This window comes from Agelaius phoeniceus, chromosome 1, assembly GCF_051311805.1.
Source record: "Agelaius phoeniceus isolate bAgePho1 chromosome 1, bAgePho1.hap1, whole genome shotgun sequence".
Lineage (NCBI taxonomy): Eukaryota > Metazoa > Chordata > Aves > Passeriformes > Icteridae > Agelaius > Agelaius phoeniceus.
This window is the reverse complement of record NC_135265.1, coordinates 48,232,304-48,248,200: the sequence shown is the minus strand read 5'-3', so window position 1 is coordinate 48,248,200 and position 15,897 is coordinate 48,232,304. Positions and strand designations below refer to the sequence as shown.

Genomic DNA, 15,897 nt, shown 5'->3' with positions numbered 1-15,897 from the left:
TTGATCATCTGTCTTTACAGACAGAAATATTTTAGTATCTCTTAAATCAGTGTCATGTGTGTCTCTTCAGCAATTTCTAGGAATTTCTGGGCTGCCTTTACTGTCTACACAGTTACAGACATAATCTTTGTTGTACCACAATCTTCTGATCTGACATAATTTTCTGGCTGCTTCTTTTTCCATAATAGAGTCAATTTGTTAGCTCTTCTGTGTTTAAAACAATATATAACCTTACCTCTGGCCCTCAAGATTCTCGGTCAATAAGGAGAGTTTGAGAGCAGAGACCAAGTATGCTTCATAAGAACACAGCTGTAGGATGAAGACAGCACATAAAAGAAATTACTGAAGTTGTCTTTGATTCATTAGAAATCATACAATTAAATCGCTTGGTCTGGGCTCTGGGCCCTCCTATGCCAGGAATATAATAATTTTAGGCTTCTTCAAGCAGCTTTCATTTAAAAACTAGCCTTTTCCACTTAAAGATAAACCCCAAATGTCTTCCCCCATCCCACCAGACTGAGACTGAGCAAGGTGGTGGATAAAGCACACAGAAACAGTGAATTGGGTCAGTGGGTCTACAGCTTTTTTGAGAAGCTGAGGTTCAAAAATGCCTGAGTTAGGCTGTGGACTATTTATGAGTTGGTGGTTCCAAGGACTGCAATAAAGCCACCATATCTCAGGCCTAACCACTGTGATATCAGAGTGGTGCCAGGATATTTCAAGTTAAGGCTCGAATTCATATTTACAAGTGTTTTGTTTGTGGCCCACTATGGCCCACACAAGGCTTCAGGAGCATACTGAGATTTAGCAGCGGGAGCAGAAAGAATAGGAGCAGCAACACCCTTTAAACAAGAGACTTGATGCTTCATTAAAGGCAGTATGAACAAGGCACATGGAGTCATGCTTTAAAACATCATCCCGGATGGGTGCCCAGCTTGCAATCAGGTGCATCCCAAACACATGGGACTACAGCTCTGCTACCTCCCATCTCAGCTTCAGGACACTTCTCCCTACAGGCCAGAGCCAGCCTTGGGACAGCTGAGCAGTCCCTGTGCCCAACAGCGGGAAAAAGAAGGTGGAGAGCTGGAGTGCATGAGGAGCCATGAACAGGAGCACAGGAGGCCTGAGCGCTGCTTGCCCAGCACAGCAGTCCATTCCCAAGTGGCTTTCCCTCATTATCCCCTTGCTCACTGGAGCAACAAACCCCTCGCTACAAGGAGCTCTTGCAGGCACAGTGTGGAGAGGGAAGATGAGGTAATGGCAGGAGAGGGCAGTGGGGAAGGTGGAGGAGAGGAGCAGGATGTGTGGGGAGGAGGCAGCTCAGTGGGGTCTTTTTCCACAGACACATCAGTCACTGTAGGAGCAGCAGAAGAAGAGGCTGGGGCAGGAGAATCAGGGCATGACCACAGGGAAGGCAGCAGGAGGCTGGGGAAACAAGGGCAGAATGAGGAAAGTCCGGGGGCTCATAAAGCTGCTCTGCAGGGAAAGGCTGGGAAAAGGAAAACAGAGAAGTTTTTCTCAATTGCTGATTTGAGAAGCCGCTAAAACATACATCTGCTCACATCCTTGTATTTAGGGAAATATTTTTTTTTTTTTTTTTGCATCTTTCCCAAACCAACTAAAGCCAGCATGTAGGCAAAGCATTTGTCAGTACACATGGAGGCATTCCTCTGTGCTCTTGCACACATCACTGATTGACTGCAGGTTACGCTCAGTGAAGACCATTCAACCCACAGGGGAAGAAACATCCTCTCCAAACAGGAACTAGAGCACAAAAGTCAAGACACTTTCCTACTATGCTTCTGCAGACTTTTCTTTGGAGGTACTGGCAAGGTGCTCCCAAGAAAGGCAGAGGCTGCAAACAGCCTGAGGTTTCTCTTGTTCCAAAAGAAGGAAAAAGAAACCCTTCACAAAAACCTAAGATGAATTTCATCAGGCAGAGGATGTTGCCACCTGCTGCTTAAATAAGGACAGACTATTTAAGTTCCTTATGGTTTGGGTCATTCCTGGGATTTGAATTTTTGTGCAGGGACTAATGGGTTATTTCTTTTCTGCTCATAACACATGTGCTCACTGTACTGCTGGCAAACACAAGCAGATCACAAAACATACCTTTCTCTGCACTATTCACTGTAATCAGGTTTGCACATCAGGTGGGCTACCACAGCAAGCAAACATCACCTGAAAAGCCTTCAGATGAGCCCAGCTGTTTACTTAGCTGCCACTTTTTCCCTAGTGTCAACCTACGTGAGGTGCACACACCTTTGGAGAGAGCCAAATCTTGAGCACCCAAAAGCAAATTAAAGACAGAAGGGACTTTTAAAATTATTTTCAAAGAACTGTTAAAAAGTCTATGACCTACACACACTAGGAATAGGAGTGAAACCGCTGCTATTTGCAATTCAAAGAATTAGGTTGCAACGTTGAGAATTAGAGCATACATTCTTTGTGCAGGATTAAATAAAAATGCTGATGTTTCTGTGAGACAGTAGCTTGGCAGACAATGAGAATTGAAATAAAATGAGCCTGGGCTGCTCTGCAGTCAGAGCTGATGAAACAGCAGCACTGAATTTCTATTCCCCCGGGTAAAATGCCTCTGGGGAAAAATCTATTAATCACAACCATCTGGAAGGGAGCCTCAGCTGCAGATGCAGATGGAATACTGGGAACAGTGGCTTTGGCCAGGAAGGAACAGCAGGGACTATGCTACACCATCTGTGGGGACAGGGGAGAAACCCCACCAGGGTCCGGTGCATAGGAAAGGAAATGCAAAGCCTTGGGAATCCCACTGATTTAATCTGAATTTAATTTCTGTAAGGCTTCCAGGCATGATGAAATTACTCTGCAACTGGTTCATTTTCTGGGGGCTCAACCAGTTCCATGCAGGGTCTAAAATCACCAACACAGCAGCAGAAAGGGAAGGGAGCTCATGCCATGCCAGGTGGCAGGACACTCATTCACTGGAGCTAGCCAAATTAGCTTCATCTACTTTGCCAAGACCCACTGCCCTGCCTACATCTCCTGCAAGTAAAGAGAACTTTTCTTCTGCTGGGAGGCACAAATCTCTGTTTCCAGAGGGAAAACTGAGGAAAACAACAATTTTAAGTGACCTTCCAAAGTTCTCAGAGGCCATTACTAGTCACATGAAGGCCTGAATCCTGTCAACACAGTTCTCAGGCATGGCACATACAAAGCAAGCTTTCCTCTTCACCAGGAACCACAGAATGATTTGGATTGGAAGAAAATTTAAAGCCCATCTAGCTCCACTCCCCTTCCACAAGAAGGGCCACCTTCCACTAGGCCAGATTGCTCAGAGCCCCATCCAGCCTGGCCTTGAACACTTCCAGAGATGGAAGTAGAGATGGAGTACCAACTCAATTCTCTGAGCAACCTGTTCCAGAGCCTCACCACCCTCACAGCAAAGAATTTCTTCCTAAAACCTAATCTAAACTTACTCTCTTTCAGTTAAAAATCATTATTCTCCCTTCTCCTGTCACTCCATGCCCTTGTTAAAAGCCCCTCTCCATCTCTCTTGTAGGGCACATATGGGTGCTGGAAGGTGCTCTAAGATCTCCTTGGAACCTTCTCCAGGCTGAGCATCCCAAACTCCCTCAGCCTGTCTTGACAGGAGAGGTGCTCTATCTTTGTGGCATCCTCTAGACTTCCTCCAGCAGGTCCATTTCCTTCCTGTGCTGGCATCCCAGAGCTGGATGCAGCACTGCAGGTGGGATCTCACCAGAGCAAAGGGTCAGAATCCTCTCCCTGCTGGCCATGCTGCTTTGGATGCAGCCCAGGACACGTTTGTTTTCTGGGTTGCAAAGGCACATTGCTGGATCACACCCAGCTTCTCACCCATCAGCACCCCCAAATCCTTCTCCTTAGGGATGCTCCTCTGCCCAGCCCATATTTTGCTAGGGACTGCCACCACACATGCAGGACCTCAGATGAGTCAAGTCTGGGGAGAAGTAATTCAGCAGCTCCCCAAGGAAAGAAGGAAATTCTTAATGTTTCCAAATGAGAAAGTCTTGAGAGCAGAAAAAGGATTCCTCTTTGCCTCTCTGTAATCTTGCTACACTACAAAAATCTGGTCACTGTGACATGACTGCTTTTTCCATTTCCCTTCATTGTGAAAGGCACACTGGGGCAGGGGGTATCTGAGAAGCAGAGGAATTATATTCCTTTAGTAAAGCAAAAGCACAAGTTTTATCTCAACCTATGTGGTCGAGCTGTCCCAGGGCAAGCTGAAATATGATCGCCTTCATTAAAAAACTGCCCAGTCTGCACAAAGCAAACATCTTGGCTGCCTCATAAACCTCTCCAGATGACAGTGCAGAAGTGATATGTTACAGAACCAGAGCTGCTTTTTCAACCAGGAGGGGGAATGGATAAAAATTTTGACTCGCTTTCCTGTCAGTCAGCAGTTCCTTATGATACTGCTCAAAAATCTGTTCCACTGGTCATCCCCTTTTAATAGTGCAAGGGAAGAGAACAGGGTGCAGCATGCAGGAATTATTTGCAGCTGCAGCCACCACAGCAGCACTGCCAGGCACCCCAGGCCACTTGCAGGTCCCCACCTGTAGTTTCAGATGCCCTCCTGCATCCCCTCCTGCTCATGCAGAGACACCCCAGGCAGCTGTGGGTACCCAGTGAATGGGTCAAACTCTCCAGGCTCACAGCTATATATTCCTGGGACCTCCTGGGACCAAAGCAAGGGAAGGCCTTCTGTTCATTGGGCTTCCCCACTGCTGCCGAGAGCCAAAGACAGCCAATAACCTCCATCAAGCCAATAGGATGGGAACAGTGTTTTTTTCCAGCACCAGCAGGCATTTAGATCTGGGTGTGGGGGAGGAATCCCACTGGCACCCCGTGAAGGTGACCTGTGCCATTTTTACCAGGATGTAACACACACTTCTAAAGAAGGAACACTTGTGACTAGTTAGAACAAGGGAAGCTGCCAAGAGGAACAAGCTGAGTAGTTCCTGGGAGAAGTAACCATGTGGCAACAGGAAGGCAGACTGGGCAAACCCCCAGCATGGAGCAAAGCTCCAGAAGTGCTCCATTCCTGAAGGTGCTGGGAGGGCAGCCCATTTTCAGAAAGACTAGCACAGCAGAACCTGGTATGAAGAGCAGGCTATCCTGATGGCTGGCCACCAAATCCACCAGGCACCCAGCAGAACAGGATACTCACCAGAATGTGGGATGAGGCAGGTGTGGCTTGTGGGGAAGACAGCGACTGCCTTTGCTGAGCCTTGAACATCTTAACGTCAGGAAACAGAGATGTTGGCAGTGGAGAAACATCAACTGCATTGAGAGAGGCTTGGAAACCCAAGAACTGTGTGCAAAAACAACCTCATCAGGTAGTCTGCAGGGAAAAGTACATCCTTTCCTTGGGCACTAACACAGCCTGCCCTCACCACCCACAGACAAATCGGCCTGACAATGCTGCACAGACAGGAAAATGAACCCTCCATGTATTGGCTTGCTCCACAACTTCAGCTACACTTTCTGCTTATTGTCAAAGCATGAACCAGTGATCCAGCCCAACTCTTGACACCTATATTGATTTATCTGTATTGAAACCTTTGAAAGCATTATTTTAAGCCATTTATATTTAAATCACATTGAGGGGTTTCTTGAATTAATGAAGACAAAAGCAATCCTCTAACAATTAAGAATCTCTTATGCTTACTGTGGAAATTATGAAGGGGAAATGTAGATTTGCCTCATTCCCTGAGGTGCCCAATTGAGGAATGGTTTTGGCAGCCTGACCACAAGAGTACTCTGGTGTCACCTGAACCAAAGAGGTCCAATGTGGCCTTTCAAGGAGTCAGGGCATCAGCAGATCACTGCCTATCAAATGGGAAAACTGCAGTGAAAGCCAAAAGAACTACATCATTCCCTCAAAACTTTGTACTTCATGCTGGAAGCAGCAATTTCAGCATCATGAGTATCAGGATGCTGAACCTCCATTGCAGTCAACCAGATAAGGTACCCAATGTGGGAATGTATTTTATATCAGAAGAAAATCCCAAATTTGCAGTCTTTACTCCCTTCTTCATATATAAAAATATAAATGCATTTTCATACCTATATTTATCTAAAATGGAATATACCTACCCCCCATATTTAAGTGCAATTGCACATTCAATAGGGCTGTTTGCAGTGCCACATTTGGCAGGAGCAGGATTATTTTCTCTCCCTCACTACCTCTTTCACAGAACATACACTAAGCTGAAGGGAGATCTTCATTCTCACAAGAAAGCAGCAAAATTTCCAGCCCCACAACTACCTGGGACTGTGTTATTGGAGTAACTCCTGATACAGAAATGCCCAACAGATGCACAGAACTGCTCCTTAACAGCTCTTGTCCTGTGCCTCTGCAGAGCAGGGGGTGTTTCCTGCACACTTTAAAAGAAACAGGAGACAAGTCCAGTACTATCCAGTGGCACCTGGATACAACAGGTTTCTGGCTGATCCTCATACACACCACAAAACCTCTGCTGCATGTGCTCAGAGTTCTGACACTAATTCAGGGAAATTTTAGTACCCAAATATTAGCAAGTAAAATGAGTTTTGGCTTTGCAGAAATAACACATTTAAATTACATTTTATTCAGTGGAGGAAAAAAAACCCCACAAACCTGGGCTGTCTCATGGTGCTTCTTTAGCTTACAAATTTTGTACTGGCCACACAGCTACTGTATTGCAGAGGTTCAGACATCATTCTCAATTTTACTTTTTCAATACAAAAGCCCTAGTGCAGCCCAAACTCACCATGAAAAGCCAAAGCATTTAAAAAAAAAAAGCTGAGGTGACAGAAGTCTTCCCCAAAAGGGCAATAGTCTATTTCAGAAGAAAACTCCAAACACATGCTCTGCATTTCCATTCAAATACAAATGCCATGTAATAGATTACATTGCCTAGAGAAGCTCTGGATGCTCCATTCCCGGCAGTGTTCAAGGCTGGATGGGGCTTTGAGCAACATGGTATGGTGGAAAGTGTCCCTATCCATGATGTGGGAGCTGGAACTAAACTTACAGAACCTTTTGAACCCAAACCATTCCATGATTCTATGATTAATACAGAAGATCCAATGAGCTTATACAAGTTTCTGATCACCATGAGTGAGTGTGAGAGGCTAGAGTGTAACAGTGAGGAGAATGAAGACAAGCATAATGAAACCAAGTTTCCTGATTAAAGACATCTCTACTTCAGAGCAAATGGGGATGCTAAAGTTCCAGCATATACCCACACAGAGTGCATCCTCAGTTTTGGTGAGTCCAAAAAGCAGTTCAGAATTCTGTCCTAGATGGTAACTGTTGCCTGGTTATTAAATTATTCCATTTACTGAATTAAAATGAAACTTGAGGGGCAGATGCAGGCAGTGTACATCCTCTGAGACTCATCACAGACTAGATTTTGGAATTCTATTTACTTTCAAGGGAAAGAAATGTCCACTTACTGATACTCAGTTGTCTTCTCTGAAAGAGATAGGCGGAATATCTGAAATGAGTTACAAGGAGGCCTTTATGCAGGCTACTGAAAATGCAATTTCTTTGAGAAGCTAGCTGAATAAATCATATTCCTGTAATCATAATTCATGTAAAAGAAAAATGAGCAGAAACAGAGTGATAACAGAGATAATACAGGGAACATGTGTAAAAAAATGAGATATTCTTCATTATTCAAATAGACATAAGAAATCCCCATTGATTTTTAACAACTTACAAATGTGTTGTTCCCCACCCATCCACCAGATCCTCCTAAAAGCTTGCAGAAGGCAGTAAGAGCAGCAGGAAAAGCAGGACTGCCAGAAGGGGAGCTGGTGGGACACAACACAGGGTGTGCAGGCACTTGGTGCCCTCTCCTGGGCACGACAGAAAGAGTCTTGTTTAGCCAACAGAGCATGGCCATGGAAAACGGGGTCTTCTACATCCTAAACTGATTCCTCAGGTGAAATAAAAGGCACAGGTCAATCAGAGAGGAAGTTCACACATTTCCAGAGACGTACTCAGCTGTTCAACTCCATTACAATTCCTGACACAGCAACGTGTTACATCACAACATTGTTTATTATGTAACTTTTTACAATACAAACAAAAATACAGAAATGCAGTATATGAATACAGCTAAATGCAAAATGGTGATGTTTTTCTCGAGGCCATATTCCCATTTCTAGTAAAATAAAGAAAGACTGCACACAGGTAGAAACAGGTTGGTAGTTAACTCCACAATTTTGCCTAGAAATGACCTATAAATGCGTTTTCCTGCTACTTACCATAAAATGTAAAAAGGGAGTTAAAGGAAAGTTTTACTCACTGGTTCCTACCATATGAAAGAAGCTATATTCTATTTAGGAGGGACAATATATGGAAAAATATCTAAATTAAATGTTATTACAAAAAATGAAGCAGTAATGAGATCCTTCTGGCTAAAGAAGTTACTAAATGAGAATAGCATATATTTAAAGAATCCAAAACATAAAAGGGTTGTTATAAAAAGCTTAGGTGCACTGTAAGCTTACAACTTTTGTTTTTCCATGTGTCCTTTTAAACAATGGAAGTGTCAAAAATAGGGTCAACTGTGTTAGACTAAATTACATTATTGTATATGCTGCACTGAATGGATTTTTATTATAATAATAGAGAAGCATTGTTTGCATCATATTATGGCAATTTATCCTCACTAAAAACCGTCTAGAGTCCTGCATTTTTTGATATCCTGTAAACCGTTAAACCACCAGAACATGATTGTACAACAGTAAAATGTTTTCTTTTGCATTAAAATGACACCTGTTTTAAAAAAAGACTGAACAAAGGTACTTAGAGCTGTTATTTTTCCAAGTACACAACACCCTAGACAATTCAAGGCATCTCATTCTCCATCAAAATTAACAAAAATTTGTCATGCTGTTAAATCCATTACTATGGATACGACTGGTGCAAAATTGGTCAAACGGATCCAACAAACACTGATGTCCAGGCTGGCATATTGGCAACTAATACATAACTGGTGGTCAAAATGATGCATTTAAAATATCTTCCCTTTCTTCTTATTCTTTTCCAAGGTTCTAAAATGACATTAAAAAAAAAGGTTTGTTAAATAATGCATACATGTTCTGATTAAAAAAAAAGTATATACATCTTTTAAAACAGGCATTTTAATAAGGCTTTTACTGGTTACAACACAATGGATGAAACTGAGTACACAGTACGTGTACTGTGTGAATCAAGCAGTGCAATTATCACCAGATTTCTACTCCCAAGGACTGGGGGAATTAAACATTTTAATTCTCAGAACTTTATTTCTTCATCCCTCAGAAGTCTTGTTGCAATCTATCAATATAAACTTTTTTTTTTTTTTTTAACACAGATATATTTATGTGTAGGTACCAGGTTTTTGCAGGCTAAAACCTGCTTTAGAAGCTAATAATTTTCCCACTATTGCTGAAATATAGTCATTTATAACTAAAAGCAGTTCAAGATTTTTCTTGGCTTTTAAGTGACATCTCCATAGTGGTCAACAACCATGGATGGACCATTACTGTCTCAGAAAGCTACAGAAGTTTTACCACGAACTGCAGAACAAGACTCCAATTTACCTGGAAGAGTTCTGTTGTTCCAAAATACGTTGTTGAGCCTCCCAGTTCGCTTTCTCATCCTCAAACTGACGACGCTTTTCCTCCAATTCTTTGTGTTGTGCCTCCAAATTCTTTTTCATTTGCTCATGGCGTCGCTGCAGCTGTAGAAGATTATGAACAGAGTCAGTAGGTGCAGAAAACACAGCAACTTTTGGAACTGTACTAACAAACATCAGTAACTAAACTTACTAATGCAACAAAATTATGTGTTCTATTTTTCTTCAGAGAAAGTAGCTCAGACTAAAATCTCTAAGGTGATAAGTACTGCCAGTAACAGAAACCAAAAGGTTATTAATCCCACAGCTTCATTTTACAGTTAACAGAAAATGCCCCAAATGCTACCCAGTTTACAAACAGAATTTGTAAGCAGCTACGTTTGGCAAATAAAAGGAAATTAAAAAATACTTTGGTATTTGACGCAAACACTAAGCAGCAAATTGCAGAGCATTTGAGTATCACTAATGCATAAAAGAGCAACATCTTTGACTTTCTGTGGGGGGAAAAAGCCCCAAAATATTGATTTCATCCTATAGCACTATAGGATGAAACTATAGTGCACTATAGGATATAACTATATTGTGGATCTATTTGGAAAAAATATTAATTGGATTAATTTATTCACTAATTAAATGAATCAGTATTATTGAGAAAGTGAATTCTCTCCTGCAAGTTGATGGGACAGATTGATAATCAAATGTGTTGTATGTAAGGATGGAAATACTTGTCAGGAGACATGATTCCTTTCATGTGGTATAGTGCTTTTTTGAATTAAGTCATAGAATGGTTTGGGTTGGAAAGGACCTTAAAGATAATTTAATTCCATCCCTCCTGCCAAGGGGCAGGGACCTGGCTTGGTCCTATCCAGTCTGGCCTTGAACATGTCCAGGGTTGGGGTTCCCACAACTTCTCTGGACAACCTGTCCAGTACCTCATCACTCTTATAATAAAGAACTTTCTCCTAATATCTGATCTAAACCTACTTTCTTTCAATTTAGAGCCATTCCCCTTGTCCTGTGACTCCACACCCCTGCAAATAGTCCCTCTCCATCTTTCTTGTTGGGTCCCTTCAATACTGGAAGGCCACAATTAGGCCACCATGAAGCCTCCTCTTTTCCAGGCTGAACAATCCCAATTCTCTTGGCCTTCACTCATGCAAGAGCTGCCCCATCCCTCTAATTGTCTTGGTGGCCTCCTCTGCACTCACTTCAACAGTTCCATGTCCTTCCTGTGCTGGGACCCCAGAGCCGATGCAGCCCTGCAGGTGGGGTCTCCCCACAGCGAAGTAGAGTCCCCTCCCTCGACCTGATGTCCACACTTCAGAGAAAGTGATATAAAACTCGCTCTCTCCTTATTCTCTTGCATAACCCTGTTTTACACAGCTCTTGAAAATCTATTTCCTTTTACACATTTTTACACGGCACTGTCTGTTGCTTACTTTTCTACATTTACATAAATACAACAGAAGTTTACAAAGCCATGAATGGTGAAGAAAAAAGAAGAATGAATTGTAATGAACATAAAAAACTGGTATCACAGGATACACTCAGTCAAAAAGTCATGAGATAGTACATGAAAACCAGAAGTATTTCTGTATTTCACATAACAAGGAAAATGTGGACACCAGAAGTATTAAAGGGTTCAAAAAGATTCAAGACAGAAACTGAAAAAAGGATAAATCAAGTGGCTACAAAAACCATGATCCAGATAGAACATATAGCTTTAAAATCACCAAAATGCTGACTGGCATATCTTACTACTTACTATTCATATCCCTACCCAGTCAGTTCTCAAAAAAAAAAAAAAAAAAAATCTAGATTAATTTTTTTCCTTTGATCCAGTATGCCTTGGCACCTTACAGAGCCTAGGCTGCCCAGCATTTCAATTACCCTTCCAAGTTTCCTCATTTTTCCTCAAATTTGGAGACAAACTTTCTTAAGGAGCTTTGACAGTTCTGAATTTCTCTGTTAGGCTTCTTGTGAGAAACTGCTTTCCCAAAACTTAAAAAATTACTTAATTTTTTACTTTTACTTCAGAAGTTTTAAGTAAAACTTCTAGTTCTAACAGTCCCTTAAAAAGATCATTTTCAGAGCCCCTTGAAGCCTGTAAAAAACCGGTTTCACTGTGAGGACTTCACCTGGAGATGACAGAAATTAGAGTTAGGTATCCATAAAATTTGTTCAAATGGTACCAGAACACCGACGAAAACAAATCCCTGACTCTTCCTTAGCCTAGTAATTCTCATTTAGGTGAGATCCCTATAGGCATTGTCTCCAATTCCTGAAATGCTTTTTTAATAAACACATCAAATTATCATTATTGCATGAGCTTATGTAAGCCATAAAAGTCTCGAGAACTTTTTAAATCACATGGAAGAATAAGCACAAAATATTCCAAAGAAAAGGGAGAAGAAGAGGGTAAGGAAGTTAAGGAGTATTTTAACATGCTATGACTGAAAATAAAAATAGAACGCATGTGAACATTAAATTCCATTTTAAGTTTAGATTTATACCATTTCAGCAAAGGCAACAAGCTGAGGAAGAACAACGGTATTGTCTTTACACATATAAACCAACTATGGAATCAATTATGTTGCAAAATCTTGGCAAAAAGTCCCATCTCTACACTTGTTCAGCCTCAAGTTATATTGGTGTTTAAAACATTTTGGTTACCTCAGCTTCAGAGTCCTTCAGTTTCTGAACTTTTTCTTTGACTTTCATCTCAAACACCTGTTCCATTTCCATTTCCATTTTCTTCATTTTGGCTACATGCTCCCTCCTTTCCTCCTCCATCTGTGCCAACGGGCTCCTGCCATAAATCCAGAAGAAGCAGTTAGCTAGTAAGAACTTTTTCCCCTGTCTGTTACATTAGGACATCTGGAAAAAGCAAGATAAAAATGCTGAAGCAGTAACATAAACACACTGCTGTAGGCACTGCTAGCTTAAATTCAATTTACATCATTATATTAACTGTTTAGATAAGCTTTACTCAAAAAGATATTTCATACAATATCTTTTCCTCCTCCACAATTGATTTATACTACATTTAAGTTAACAGAAACTCTTGACTTTCTATATGTAGAACCACCTGGTCATGGGAAGAGAGGAAATGTTAAAACAAGAAAAAGAAAATTAGCATCTTCCAAGTGATCTTCAGCTATCTTTTTCTTCCCCATAATTCAAATATATAAAAAAATTAATGGACATAATAAGAAAATTAGGAGCACTACAGACTAAAGTTCTATTTTCTCTCTAAATCTTCATTGTCCCCAGGTGAGCCCAAGAGACACTTTACATTGCAACTGTGTTGAATGCTCTGGTCATAGTTTTAAACAGAGATCAGATTTGAAAAAAAGGTCTGGGCAACTGAACATCAATATTTCAAAGTGTTAGTTGGAAGGTTTTCCTTTAAAAAGCTATTAATAAACGTAAAGTACAAAATTAATGTACATTATTTTTATTTTTTCCATATACTTTATGGTATACTTTCCTGGATTGTTCTGAATTTTTAAAGCTGTATAAGCCTGCTATCCATGTTATGGTGATATGGGTTTTAAATAGTAAGTTTCACTGAAAACATATAATAAAACAGGATGATTGAGATCTAGTGATGATTGCTACAGAGTTTTGTTAAGACTGCTGTTCCACAAAGAGCAATCAAACCAAATCACTGGCCTCTTATTTCAGTTTTGAGTATCTATGGCTTAAAAGGCCAAAATTTAAACTATTGCATTGGAGAAAATGAACTGATTATATTTGGAATTGTTACAATCAGCAGATGACATCTAATCTATATATTAAACTGAATCTGAATTGATAGCTGCAATGCTTGGACTTGTGAGTAAAATACTGTATAATATGCAGAACTGAAATTGATCTTCAGTTTAATTTTTACTTTAGTCCTTCAAAAGGCCAACTGCTAGCAATCTTTTACAAGGAAAAAATTAATGGTTAAACACAGGTGAGGTAAAATAATGCAGAAAATACTAAAGAAATTAAAGAAAAGGTGAGTAGTAGTACTTGTGGAAGCTAAGCAGCTGTCAAAACTATACTATTTTCTTCTAGAGATGTAAAGTTCTCAAATGCATCTGCTCTTCAAAAGTTTATCTACAAAGTAGAATAAATACTGAGGAATCATTGCTTCAGTTTTAACTTGAAAGGGGTGCAGAACTGTTTTTTGATTGAAAACTTAGTAAATCCAATGGGGATGCCATGCAAGCTGTGTATTTGAGAAAGTGATAAAAATCAGTCTGCACAGAAAATTTGATTAACTGACAAATGAGCGTTTACAGCTGAGAGCTTTACAACATAGGTCACAACTGGTTTTATTAGGTCCTAAGCATGTGACATGGGTAAAAGCACATCACTCTGTATTTCAGGACAGAATGATACAAGGGATTTAAACAAAAACAAACAAACAAAAAATCAGACACAAACACACACACACAAAAAAAAAAAGAGCTGAAGGGAAAAAAACTCCACAAATCACTAAACAAAGATGTAAAACATTTAACTGATTTCAGAGGACATGTGGTCTAATAACAGTCCTCTAAGTTATTCTGCAAAAATTAAAAATTATTCTAGATATGTGCAAAGTAGAATCTCTGCAAGCAGGTAATGAGATAAAATCATGGTCAGAAATTATTAAAGTTACTAAATCCCCAATTCAATGAAGAATTGTAAATTTACAGGTAAGGATAAAAATTCGACTAATTCTGTATAAGCATCTATATAAAGATGATTCAGCCATGGATAGAAACTGGGGGAATTCCATAATTTTGCACTTCTACTAATTTTTGAAATTTGACCAAATTTGACTTGAATCTTAGCCAAAAGGTTTCTAAAGAGGATTGGTTTTTACAGTGGTATTTGTCACTGTAAGCATTTATAAATGCCTAAAATTTACAGTAGCACAGCTTTAGGAAAAAAAACCAAACAAACTGCTAGTGGAAAAAACAATGCCAAGAGCAGGATACCAGGAAACTGTTTTAAATTTGAAACATCAAACAGTGAAATCCTTTTTGTGTTTATAGAATTTTTGTCTTAAGTTTTTTGGAAAAATTTAAATCACCACTTACATGCCTTCAACTGTGTCAAATCTAAAAAACAAAAAATACAGAGGCTTAGCTTAGCATGCTTAAATAAAACCACAAAACCAAAAAGCAATAATTTAAAAAAGTAAATTCAATATTATTAGATTCCTAAAGCTAATTATGTGCTCCCCCAAAAGCAAATTTTTCATACTAAAAGGAAGAAATTGTTAGCTAAAGCTTGTTATATTTATTTCAAATTCAGTTAGTTGATCACTACATCATGTCAATATTAACGCAGGTTTGATGCGCAGATGCTTTCAGGAACAATTTTCCTACAACATCTATGCTTTTAAAAAGATTTAAAATATTTTAGTGACACCAACCACCACTTGCTCTATACAAGTTTTTGGAAACCAATGCCACCTGGAGGCTTATTCTCCTCGGTTAGAATTTGTCAGCTCGCAGAGAGCCGTGTATGGAACAGCCGGGAATGTTCTGACACTGCAGGAAGAGCACTTGGCTCCCATGGCCACCAGGGGTCTCAGCGGCTGCAGCGTCACCTCCCCCGGGAACCGGGATGCTGCAGCCAGCGCGCCCCGGCTCAGCGGAAAAGGGGCTGAAAACAGCTCTGATCTCACCATCCTCTCACATGGGATCCAGGGCACTGGGGCTGTTTCACAGAACCCGCCAAGAGTACAGGCAAGAGGAGCTGGAAGTGGCCAGGCTTAGCAGTCACAGGGACTCGAGCACTGTGCATTTTGTTACTCTGGATAAGACCCATCTTTACGACGTACAATATGACTTGCAATAAAAATAAGATTTTACTTTTAAATTCACTAAAGATAGCAGCTTCATACAGCAAACCAAAAAGATTTCCCTAATTACATCATCGCAATTTCAGAGCAAATTTTCTCACATGTCACATAGTACACATGTGAAACTACAATTACCACATGATTTAGAGACAAGTTATCTACATATGCGAAGACTACCTTGACATTTTTATTTTTTTAATGGTTAGGATGATATTGAAAATTTGACAAATCAGACTAAACCTAAAATACAAAAAACCCCCTCCATAACCATAGAAAATACATGCTTTGGATTGCTCCTAAGTTAACAGGTTACTTACAGAATAGGCAAGTTTCACCAAATCAGAGTTACGATTATTAACTGGACAGAAAAATGCTTCAATTAATCTGCACAGTATTATTAAAACTTGTAGCACA

General features: G+C 40.3%; 1 protein-coding gene across 3 annotated transcripts in view; it reads right to left on the bottom strand.

Annotated features, from left to right (window-relative positions):
• Positions 1-8,052: 8,052 nt before the first annotated feature.
• Positions 8,053-15,897, bottom strand: part of SEPTIN7 (septin 7) — a 182,322-nt gene continuing 174,477 nt past the window's right edge. For 2 of the 3 annotated variants that reach the window (XM_077178408.1, XM_054633666.2), the window contains 4 exons: positions 14,714-14,734; positions 12,309-12,444; positions 9,601-9,740; positions 8,053-9,069 (listed from right to left, as the gene is read on the bottom strand). In XM_077178408.1, coding sequence (XP_077034523.1) covers positions 9,030-9,069; positions 9,601-9,740; positions 12,309-12,444; positions 14,714-14,734 — 337 coding nt within the window. In that variant the 3' untranslated portion in view covers positions 8,053-9,029. The remainder of the gene's footprint in view (positions 9,070-9,600; positions 9,741-12,308; positions 12,445-14,713; positions 14,735-15,897) is intronic. The other variant, XM_077178419.1, reaches the window with a different exon arrangement.